Here is an 11,402-nt window from a genome sequence, read left to right as displayed (position 1 = left end):
CTCCGCTCGAGCGAACCTACGACACATGCACTTTTCAATCTGAATTCAAGCCACCTCATAACATCTTTTGTCTTGCTATTACCAACTTGCTTGTTCCTCCCAAGTTTCTGCTGAAACTCTAAAACTTCAGTTATAGCAGCAACCAGAGCTCCATTTGCGCCTACCTCCCTAGCTTTCAGCTTCAGTTTCACAGCCATCGCTGGTTTCTTCTTCTCGACTGCCATTACAGTTGGCTTCGGAGATGGGAGCTTGTACGAACTCTTGCCAGTGGATTGCTCTTCGGTGGCCATTGCAGGACCAAAAAACGTCGAAAGATAAGGAAATCTAGAGTGTCTTGGGTCCAAAAACTTCTGCCAAAATGAATATTGGTTTGCATGGAGAGGGAGGGTGCAGATCGGTCGATTTGGAAATATTGTTTGGCTTTTTGGTTGAGGGTGAGGCGTTAAGAATCTGAAAAGCCATTCCACTGGGATCAAACTCCCATCTGACCATTAGTGAGTAGATGATGCTAGATATGACTGAAAAAATAATAATAATAATAATAATTTTTGAGATGAAGAGACAGGCACGAGATTTTAGGGAATGATCAAAGAATGGTAGAAATGGTTCGAGATTTTTGGAAATATAAGAAAGAAAAGATTGAGCGGGCTTGATTTCATCTTTTTCTTCGAATTGGTTGAAGTTTTCCTGAATGTTGCTAGCAAAATTGTCAAAGGACTGTTGAAATACTTGGTGCATTTTGTTGTGACTCTCCCACAAATCCTTCAGATGTTGTTGAACAACATCGAAGCGTGAAGATTATCTTCTATTAACTCTTTGATATTTAGTAAGGATGAGATGATGTTTTCCATTCTCATTGATAAAGTCGATGCCAAGGAAAGATTGGCTCTGGATACCATTTGTAACACACCTGATAGTAGGTGTTTGGCTGACTAGAAAATGTATGAGAAAATACAAGAAAATTACTCACTTTGAGGGGAGTACTTCCATTGAAGAAAAGAAAGATGATAAGAAAAAGAGAAGTAATATTTGCATTAACTTTTCTGAATCTCAAACCCTAGAGCCCTTGGCTCATACATAAAGGAGAGAACCCCTCACATGGGCCCAGGCTAACAAACTAAAAAATATACAAGAAAATAAAACTAAGGCCCAAGGCCCACTAACTCTATTGTAGTCCAAATAACAGATAGCATCAAAGTAAATGAAGATAAACTGGTCCTAGGCCCATGGCCCATGTTATTCTATTCATGGACTGTGACACGTGCCCTCAAGAATGCCCCACGGAAATCCCTCCCGCACCACAAGATCCTTCTCCTCCATGACGTTCGTCTGATCCATTAAGATCTGAGAGGTATCCTCCCCAACCGAACCCTAGATCTTTATTATTGCTCATATTTTTGTGATTTCTGCGTTGACTATAATATAATTGAGAAATTCTACTCTACTTGTGATTTTTGCGTTGTGATTTTTGTGATTTCTGCATTGGGATCTGTAGGTATAATTGATTTAGGATTTCTGAGCTTGGTGTTTTTATGCTTGATGAGGAGATTATTTATGCTACATGATCGATTTTAAGCATTTCATATTACATAATAGAAGGAGTTTCTGGATTCACCTCTCATCTTCACCTTTTTATATAGAGAAATTCCAAGATTCTTTTCAATCCTTACATTGGAGATAGAAGCTTTTTTTTCTATAGGTAAAATAAAATTTTATTGAGCAAGTAATTAGGCCTGGAGTTAGAAGCTAATCCGTACACTAAGAGTTGTAGTCACCATTGCAATTTATTATACCATTAGGTTGTTACTGCTTCAACACCTCATAACTTCATGCATTTCCAATAATTTGATGCATTCCATTTGCGTCCTACCATAAATGACCTTGCATACATATAGTAGCTACTTGACTTTTAATGCATGCAATTTATCTCCACATGACCATGTTCTTGGCCTGGGAAGATGAGTGAACAAAAGCTAGGCTAGGCTTGCACGGCAATTAAGAGAACAATTTGGAGTTTGGATTTATATAAGTAAGATTTGTAAAACTGTTTCATTTAGATCACCTTTGTCATCTTTAACTTTTGAAATTCTCAAATTGCATGCAAATTGAAGCAAGATGTCAATTCTTCATATGAGTAGATATACTTCAACTGATAAAGGAGAAAATTTGGACAAGAGAGAATAGATATGTATATATTTTTCTGTGTATATACTGGGTGTTATCAATTGTAATAATTTTTTTTATGTAATCTTGGGAAAAGTAGAAGGCTAGTATGATGTAATCCATTCCAGTATGATGTAATCTAGTAGAAGGCTAGAACATGCAAACACAACATTTGACTTTTGTTCTATTGCATTCCTATTTCACAGATTTGTTCTATTGCATTCCTGTTTCACATATTTATTCTATTGCATTCCTGTTTCACGGATTTTCACACCAAGAAATTGAGATTCCTAAAATCTGTTAAGCAAAGATTAAGACTGTGTGCAAGTAATCAGCTTCAATAATTAATTTAACTTTCAACCAATCACATTAAATCTTAGTACTTTGATGTACCAACTCGTACAGAAAAAGATGTCCCAAAATTCCAAAACCTCCCACAGAAAAAGATATAGATTAGAGACGGCTCAAAATTTCAAAATTTCTCATATGTCCCAAAATTTCAAAATTAGAGAGACAGTTCAACTAGTTTTGTGTCCTCTAATACAACAAAATACCAAATTACAACTACGACCTCACACCTTCTCATTGCCCAATGGTGTTGGTTGTAAGGCACTACTATACTGTGTTAGAATAACAAAATCATCAATACTAGCACCAACTCTATCAACTTTAGCACCAACTTGAGCTTCCGATTCTTCACCATGTTGTGATTCGTCCTCAAATATTTTCTGCAAGTTTAAATAATTTTCAAACCAAAAAATACACGTCCATTAGAAAGTAATATGTATGCAATGAGAAACAATAGAGAATTAATACACATAAAAATTTATTACTTATTTCTTATTTCTTTTAGTCGCAATCTTCTCCACTAGCGAAACCTTCATTTTCCTTGGCAACCTTCCCTTCCCGCAGACAACGTGTGGGCTTAATATTTTCTTATCCTTATCCGTGACCACATTTTTTTTTATCTTGGTTGAACCGGACTCAAGTGTTAATTTTTTAAATTGATTCTCAAACTCATCCAAATGGCGCATGAATGCATTAACATGGTCATCACTTGGGGATACACGAGTTGCTAATTTTAGACATCGTTTCACAACAAGTTCATACCTCCGCGAGTCCACATTGTGCCTCAAGTCATGATAGCTACTTTTTACCACTGTATATCTCCTCTTTGAGTCCTTCCTGCATTGATCCAAGACGTACTTATCCGGTAATGCATGAATCTTCTTCATCTGGGAAACGTTCAATGCATGTCTACAGAGAATCCCTCTCATCTCAAACAACACGTGTGCATTTCACATCACACTCCTCCTCGTTAAAGTAAACTGAGTACTTGACTCTTTTGAAGTGGTCATCATTAGTCGTGATTTCATCCAAAACATCGAAGGTGGAAATGCAACCCTCATTGCTAATAAGTATACAGTTACATAAAATCATCTCCCACACCTCTCTTTAGACTTCTTTAAATTTCGCATTCATATACACTGCTTGAAACTGCTTCTATATGCAGAATGGAGATGAACATTGGATGGTTTGGTTAAAGGAATTGAAATTAGCTATCATCTCAACCTCCACCTTCTTTCTCAGTGCATTGTCAAATTGATCAACGAATTCTTTCATACTCGTACCAGAATGCACAAATCCATCAAATAAAGCATTCATGCTTTCAGACCGGTGTGTAGTGCTCATACCTGCCCAAAATACTCCCTTAAGATAAGTCAGTACCCAAAACGACCTCTTGTTGTACAATCCTTGCAACCATGTATTATCACCAAGGTCATACTTCTGAATAAGTTGCCCCCACTTCTCCTTAAATTCTACACATGTCTGTGAATCATATAGTGCACTCTGGATAGAAGTCTTCAACCCTACTTTGAATTGGGCATGAGATCCCAATTTCTTTGGTAGTTTTTACATTATATGCCATAGATAATATCTATGGCGAGTGTCTGGGAATACTAACGCAATAGCATTTTTCATTGCTTGGTCTTGGTCTGTTATGATCGCTTTTGGAGCACGACCATCCATGCACCCCAACCATACTTGAAACAGCCACACAAAAGTACTTGTATTCTCGCTTGAAATCAAGCTAGCGCCTAACAGTATAGACTACCCAAGATGATTTACACCAACAAAAGGAGCAAACGACATACCATATCTATTTGTTAGATATATCATATCGAAGGTGATAACATCTCCGAAATACTCATAGGCTACTCTACTACTTACGTCAGCCCAAAACACATTTCTAATTCTTAACTCTCCATCCACATCAACCACATAGACAAAACCATCATTCATCAACATCATCCTCTTAAAATAATTAGTAAGTGCTTCACCACCTCCTTTACCCAACCTTAAGTGTTGGACTTTGTCAATAAAATTACGACAGTCTTTTTCTTGAAAATCAAGATTCTCGAACCCCCCTCCCGCATCAACAACAAGTGCGTCGAAATTCTTGTTCATTCTAATACTTGCTCTGTCATTCAAGTCAAGCATCCTCTGACTATATTCGTGTAAACAATTGTGCGATATAAAAAAGAGATTTTTGTGGGCTGAAAGTTCTATGATTATGGGCAATCTCAATAGTGGTCACCACCCAAGTACCATTCACCAAGTGAGTATTTATCATTGCCTTACAATCTGTCTTAATAATTGGTCATGGCCTTGAGATATTACTACAGCTAGGATGGTACTTGCCGCCTTTCGCATACCCAATTGTCAAATACTTTACACTCCCATTTGCCTCTCTATTCATCCTTTGTATTATAACACCGAAATCTTGTTGCTTGGCATATCGTTTGTAATAGGCCATAAGCTCATGATCAGTGGCAAATTCCATGCCGGGTTTGGGCTCCTCCTCAACTCGATCATTAGCAAATGATACTTCATTTATCTCCTCAATCTCTGCCTCTACGTCCAATGAAGTTTCTGAAAATATAAATGTATAGTTTGGATAAACATTTATATTATATGCAACTCAAAAGGATGTGTACTCATCGGGTTAAAAGTGATGTACCTCCAAAATTCTTTTCACTTTCAGATATAAATGGCGTAGTCTCCGCATTACTTGTCATCTTTTCAAAACTTCTCAACTCCTCTGAAATATTGGATGGATGGTATGACATTGATGGAGGTTGTAATTAGACACGGTGTTAGAACGGTTCAAATGAACGGTTTAAATTGAAGAGTTATATAGAAGGTGAATGTTGAACACGGCTCAACTCTCCGCAATACTCGATGAAGGGTAGACGCACATTGGTCGTAAAAGTGGCATTGGTGAGGGCTGTAATTAGGCATAGTTAGAACAATTCAAATGCCCATAAGAAAATATTTAAAAAATTAGTAAGGAATTTACCTGGCTATCCCATGTGTATGTATATGAATTTGGATATGCATTTGGATGCATCATAAATGGCGGATAATATATATTTTCTGGACCATAATACCCCTATAATACACAAATAAAAATACATTAACTAATTGGTAATATCAATACAATGACAATTATAAATGACCAATGTGTATCAAACCTGAGTCAGTGAATTTGATGTAGAAGGCATGGGTGGCCTTTCATCTTTCATTCATAGAACGACATTCTAGGAAAAAAAGCATTCCTCAGTTTTTAAAATATTTTTTTATAAAACTATCATATAATTTTTTTTTTCTTGCACTTTTTTCTATAAAACTATCATAGAAAGAATGGGCATGTCTAAATTATTCTTAATCATTCTAATGGTAGAATAAACCATTCTAATAATTATTCTTAATAGAAGAAATATATTTATTTCTTGTTTGAAGAAATAATATAATAAAATGTTGTCTTTATTGAAGGAATAAGGAAGGGTGTTTCAACAAACCAGGAATAAGAGTAAGAATTTCTGGGTTTAAGAAATTGGTTCTTTTTTTTTTAGTCCAACCAATGGTGTTTGCATCAACCTAATCCAAAAATTACTGCATCTTTCCACCCAAGACCAACTTTTGTCCCCTCCCAGGTGGTATGCCGAAAGCTTCTAACCCAGCAATAACAGAGCAATAGCGAAAGTTCTGTATTTTACTACAATTTCTTAGAGAGAGAGAGTTATCCATAGAGAGAGGACTGAAAAGAGAGGACTTCTAGAGAAGAGGTTCATAATAGCCTCCCAAATTTTTCGTTCTTTAGTTGATTGGAGGTGGACGTACTGCAACACGACGGGAGGGTGCGAATCCAAATGGAGGAGAAGCAAATTTTCGAATGAATGAAACGTGGAGAATGAGGAAAACGTGGGGAGGAGCCTAACAATGCGTTTTGAAAAAAAAATAAACAAAACCAGCTCAGTTGGTATGTGGTGTTGGAAACTTTAGTGGTCTTAGAGTATAATTACTCTTAAAAGAGATTTGTAGTCACGAAATGTTGAGTTGTGTGCAATTTTTTTTTTAAAAAAATAAATATAAGATTTATATAGAAAAAATTAATTTTTTCATTGTGAACCTCACTCTTTTTTAAAATGATTGTGCGGCGTTTACGTACTTTATGACTGATTACTCCATTTAAAGAAAAAAAAAATTTATATGCAAGTTTAACCAATGACTATTAAAACTTGATTTGTGGAAAAAGCTTAAAGATCAATCTCTCGTTTGGTTACACATATTAATGAGATGAGATGGAGGAATAGTAAGGAGGTAGATTGTGAATAATAATAATATAGATTGAGTTAAAATATTTTATGAGATTTTAAAAAAGAAGAGAGAAAATTGAATAAAAATATTATAAAGTTAAAATATTGTTAGAATATTATTTTTATTTTGAAATTTGAAAAGATTATATTATTTTTTGTGTTTAGTTTGAAAGTTTTGGAAAATTGTAATAATTAAATAAAAAAGTTAAAATTTTAAAAATTTGAAATTAAAAAATATATGACGTGATTGAATAGTATTTGAATGTTGAAAATTGAGACCATCTATAAAACCCAATAGGGCTTATCTCTTATTATTAAGAATTGTCATATTAATAAGGTGAAGTGTATGTTCTCTTTCATGATACTACTTTCTTTTCTATTTTCTTTTTTTTTTTAATCATTTCATACTAATTTCTTGTGAGTACTATCTTAAAAGTTAAAACATGACGTAATACAAGTGAGATTGTACGCTTTCCAACCAAAAACTACCACATCTAGGCATGCAAAAATAAGTCAAAGAACTAACTGAGACGAATGAGTAAACTATTCTTTCAAAACAATTATATACTATATATGTTCTACTTGTAGATGCTTTTTTTTTTTTTTTTTTAAATCGAATGCTAACAGTATGGTCGAATTGCACCCAAAGTGGTGCTCAAAAGGTGGTGCGATGCTTGGGTGGTCATCTACATTCAATGGATGTATATCATGTCCTGTGTGATTGCAGTGGATGTTTGAATGAAATAAAAATAATAGGGAGAAGCAACAAAACAATCACATGGCTGGACGAAGTTCATTTGTGCGGTTAATGGAGATGAGGGTAAGTCTCCATTTTGGTTGCAAGATGCTACATCGACTGTATGTAGCATTATTATTTCTTTGTGCTAATTGATATGTTAGACTTGTTCAAAGTTGTGTATTTCCTTTGTGTTCTCTATATATCAATGACTAATATAATTACTTGCACATTTAGTTATGAAAAAACAGGAAAAAAAAAATTCAACAATTGTTATTGTTTGTACTTTGTAAGTCTAATCCCAACAATTAATTTGATAGCTTAAATGAGAGATTTCATGCAGATTTGAGTCGACCATTGTGAATGCTAGCTACTTGTACTCCTTTAATTTGTACTCTATAATGGTATTCATATATTCATTCTAAGCTAGTGTATAATTTACTTTATTTGCAGTTTGAGAATGAGGAGAATTTGGTTGATTTCGTTAAAAAAGTCAAGTGGTCAAAGAAGAATGACAAATTTGTGACTCCCATGACGGAAGAGAAATATATGAGTCTTAAAGTAAAATCTCGTGATGTTTGAGATAAACCGATGTCCATATTTTTAGTGCTAAGTACATATTACGAGCACTTAACATGTGTGACATTTTCCAATGATTGATAGAATGAGATGACAGCAAAGATGACAGAGTTGGAGCCTGAGAAGCAAACTAAGGAGGCAGCAACAGTAATATTTAAGGAAGTTTTGGGCCATAGGCCAGCGTATGTACGAGGACTCAGCGAGATGGTTATTCTCGAGTCATCTAGACAATCAACTAATGCCCGAATAGCAGAATCAACTGAATTTGCAGAAAGAGATGAGAAAGAAGCTGCATATTATAAGGCTTTACATGACAACTTACGAGCGAATGTCATGCTAGTAATGGAGAAACAAGTCAAGTACGACAAGTTTATGGAGAGATATGAGTTAGAGAGGCAGACCTTGGGAGAGTCTCATAGAGAGACTTGGGGACCTGCATAGCCGGTTACTAAATTTGAGGGTAACAGTTTTTTGTGAATTTTGATAAGGAGATGAAAGTTAAAGTAATATAGCAACAAAATGTCTCCCATATCTCCAGAACCTAATCTTTTTGTACATCAGTTACTGGTGTGAGGTAAGTAGTATATTTTTTGGTTGTGAGGATATTTTGTAGCTTCTGTCTAGTGATGTACATTGCTCTTGCCACCAACATGCACATTGGAAGTTCTTGGTCATTAATATACAGTGAAACTGTTATAGCAATGTAAGTTATCAGTACATACGTAGCCTTTTAATAATGTTATTAGTATATGACTGACCTGTAGATACCATGTTTCTTGTTCTTTCATTGTTGCTTTTTATGTATCTTTCAACATCAATATGACCAAGAAGAAATAAGTTGTTTCATCATTATTCTCTTAATTTTTTCTGTTTTGTCAATGAATTTGTTGAATGCGAGATATCATAGAGGAAGTCACCTTGGGTGAGTGCAGCAGACTTGGTATTTACCAGTTCCAATAAGCGCAAATTATGTACTTCTCATATAAAAAATCATAAGTGCATATGGTTTTTCACATGTATGTATAATCCTCATCTTTTTGGGGCATACTTTGTTTGGAAGGATCAAATTGCCAAGTGATTTTGATCACATTGGGTGCTGTGATTTTGGAAGCTAGCTTTATACCAGACTAAAGAGCTAGTGTACATAAAGACTTTTTGAAATGGCCTCGTTAGTCTTTGAATCATGTAAAAGGTGTTCTATATATGTATATAATATATACATAGTTGGTTATTTTATTTAGAGATGCAAAGAAAAAAGAAGAGATGCTATCTTTTAATGCTAATAAAAATAAAACACTACAAATATATCATTGGGTATTGTTATCCTATGTTTGTCTACATATATATATATGTATATATATTTAGAGAGAGATCAGATCGAGAAAGAGAGAGAATTCCTATTGATAAACTTCAATAATGTTGTACATGCATTTTGTGGAGATCAGATAATGATTATGGTTTGTGATTGACGTATGGTAATGTGTGTTGATCGTGAACATTTACTGGGATTGTGGCCAAGTTTTGCTAGAATCGTGGTTGTACATATATAATCTCTTATATTATATATAGAGAAACATAGGTTTTAATTTCCAGATCGACATTAATCAATCATCAGGCATACATGTTGCAGCATATAACAAAATATATAAATGAGTTGGATCATGTAGAGCTAGCTAGCTGATATTGAACTTTGTACGTATTTTGAATGGAAGGTGGGATTATAATCCGAATGGAAGGTGGCCCGACTTAATAACTTATATCTTATATAATATATATATATATATATATATATATATATTTTGCACATAGCCAAAACTTACAATATGTATTTGTATTTGTATGTGTAACGTCTTGGGACCATCCGTACTCATATATATATATGACTCCTAAAAAGGGCACAGTTGGTGTTTTATATTTTGTGGGGTGATTGCCATGTGTGAAATGTTGATGGTTACAGTTTTTGAGTATTGTAATTTTTATTCATAAAGGTAACAGCTTTGAGTCTTGTAATTTTTATTCTATTTATGACTTTGTTGCTGCAAACTTTTTACATTTCACAAAATGAGTGGGTATGCGGTGTTACTGTTGTATTGAATAAAATAATTGAATTTAAACACTATGGAAGGAAAAATAATGCATGAGTTTTGAGCCCATTATTTATATATAGCTCATTATGAATTGATTGCCTTGTAACTTGGGCCTTGAATATTATGTATTTGCAGAAATATATTGCTTTTCTTTACAATTGCGTTCAAGCACTTGAAGTAAAATCGGTGAACCAAACTCAGTTCTTCCCATACTCGTTGGAATATGGTGGTTAGAAAGAAAAACACTTGTAATGAAGAAGCTGGTGCATTCATGAAGACAACTTGCTATTAGACATTTATAGTTAGAACGAAAAACACTTGTAAATTTATATTCCATTGTAATATGTTGGATGATATTGAGTAAAACTTAATCTTAAATCCTGGTAAATTTCAAATATGCACGTCGAGATTATTTGAATGTTGTTGACATAATATATATGCGCAATCAGATATAAATTTATCCAAATCTAGCATTTTTAATTTATTAGCAAGCAATTAACTATTATGAAAGAAACAAATATCAGGGAAAATACAAGCAAATGGACTAGTATTTGAAAAAAAAACAAATCGGAAATGTTTTAGAGGCGAGTAAACACAACACCATAAATATCTGACTCGCCGAGACATTATTTGCGGAGAGTTATTATTACCGCAAATAATAGACTTCGTATCGCCAGTTATGTGTATTGAGTTTTACTGGCGACTTAAATTCGCCGAAAGTATTATATTTTCAGCAACTATTAAGCACCAGAAATAGACTTTAGTGACTACTAGATCTAATTTGCAAATCTTTTACTGGCGATCATTTATGACATTTTCGGCAATTATTAGTCGCCGAAAATGTATTGTATTTCTGTCCGTTTTCAAAAGTCAGCACAAAATGTCTTATTTGGCTCTTTAGAAGCTGCGAAGTGTGGACAAATATATTTAGCCGGAATTACTTATTTGTAACAAGTTATTTTCGCTGCAAATAATAGACTTCATATCACCAGTAATGTGTATTGAGTTTTACCGGCGACTTAAATTCCCCAAAAGTATTATATTTCCAACGACTATTAATCGCCAGAAATAGACTTTAGTGACTTCTAGATTTAATTTGCAAATCTTTTACTGGCGATCATTTATGACATTTCCGGTGATTATTAGTCGCCAGAAATGTATTGTATTTCTGTCCAT

At 34.2% G+C, this 11,402-nt stretch overlaps 1 protein-coding gene across 1 annotated transcript; it reads left to right on the top strand.

Moving 5' to 3' along the window:
• The first annotated feature begins 7,602 nt into the window (after window positions 1-7,602).
• LOC121262408 lies at window positions 7,603-8,580 on the top strand. Its single transcript, XM_041164906.1, has 3 exons — window positions 7,603-7,644; window positions 8,014-8,109; window positions 8,224-8,580. Exons 1-3 carry the CDS (start codon window positions 7,603-7,605, stop codon window positions 8,578-8,580), a joined length of 495 nt encoding a protein of 164 aa, XP_041020840.1.
• The last annotated feature ends 2,822 nt before the right edge of the window (window positions 8,581-11,402 follow it).

Source organism: Juglans microcarpa x Juglans regia, chromosome 1D (genome assembly GCF_004785595.1).
Source record: "Juglans microcarpa x Juglans regia isolate MS1-56 chromosome 1D, Jm3101_v1.0, whole genome shotgun sequence".
In the NCBI taxonomy this organism is placed as follows: Eukaryota; Viridiplantae; Streptophyta; class Magnoliopsida; order Fagales; family Juglandaceae; genus Juglans; species Juglans microcarpa x Juglans regia.
The sequence above is the reverse complement of the archived record's forward strand: the minus strand, read 5'-3'. Positions and strand labels throughout refer to the sequence as shown.

Excerpts from the sequence above, each read along its gene's own strand:
- LOC121262408 (XM_041164906.1), top strand. The coding sequence starts at position 7,603 with ATGGCTGGACGAAGTTCATTTGTGCGGTTAATGGAGATGAGG. Across the intron at positions 7,645-8,013 it reads TGCGGTTAATGGAGATGAGG|TTTGAGAATGAGGAGAATTT; the intron begins GTAAGTCTCCAT and ends CTTTATTTGCAG. Across the intron at positions 8,110-8,223 it reads CCATGACGGAAGAGAAATAT|AATGAGATGACAGCAAAGAT; the intron begins ATGAGTCTTAAA and ends AATGATTGATAG.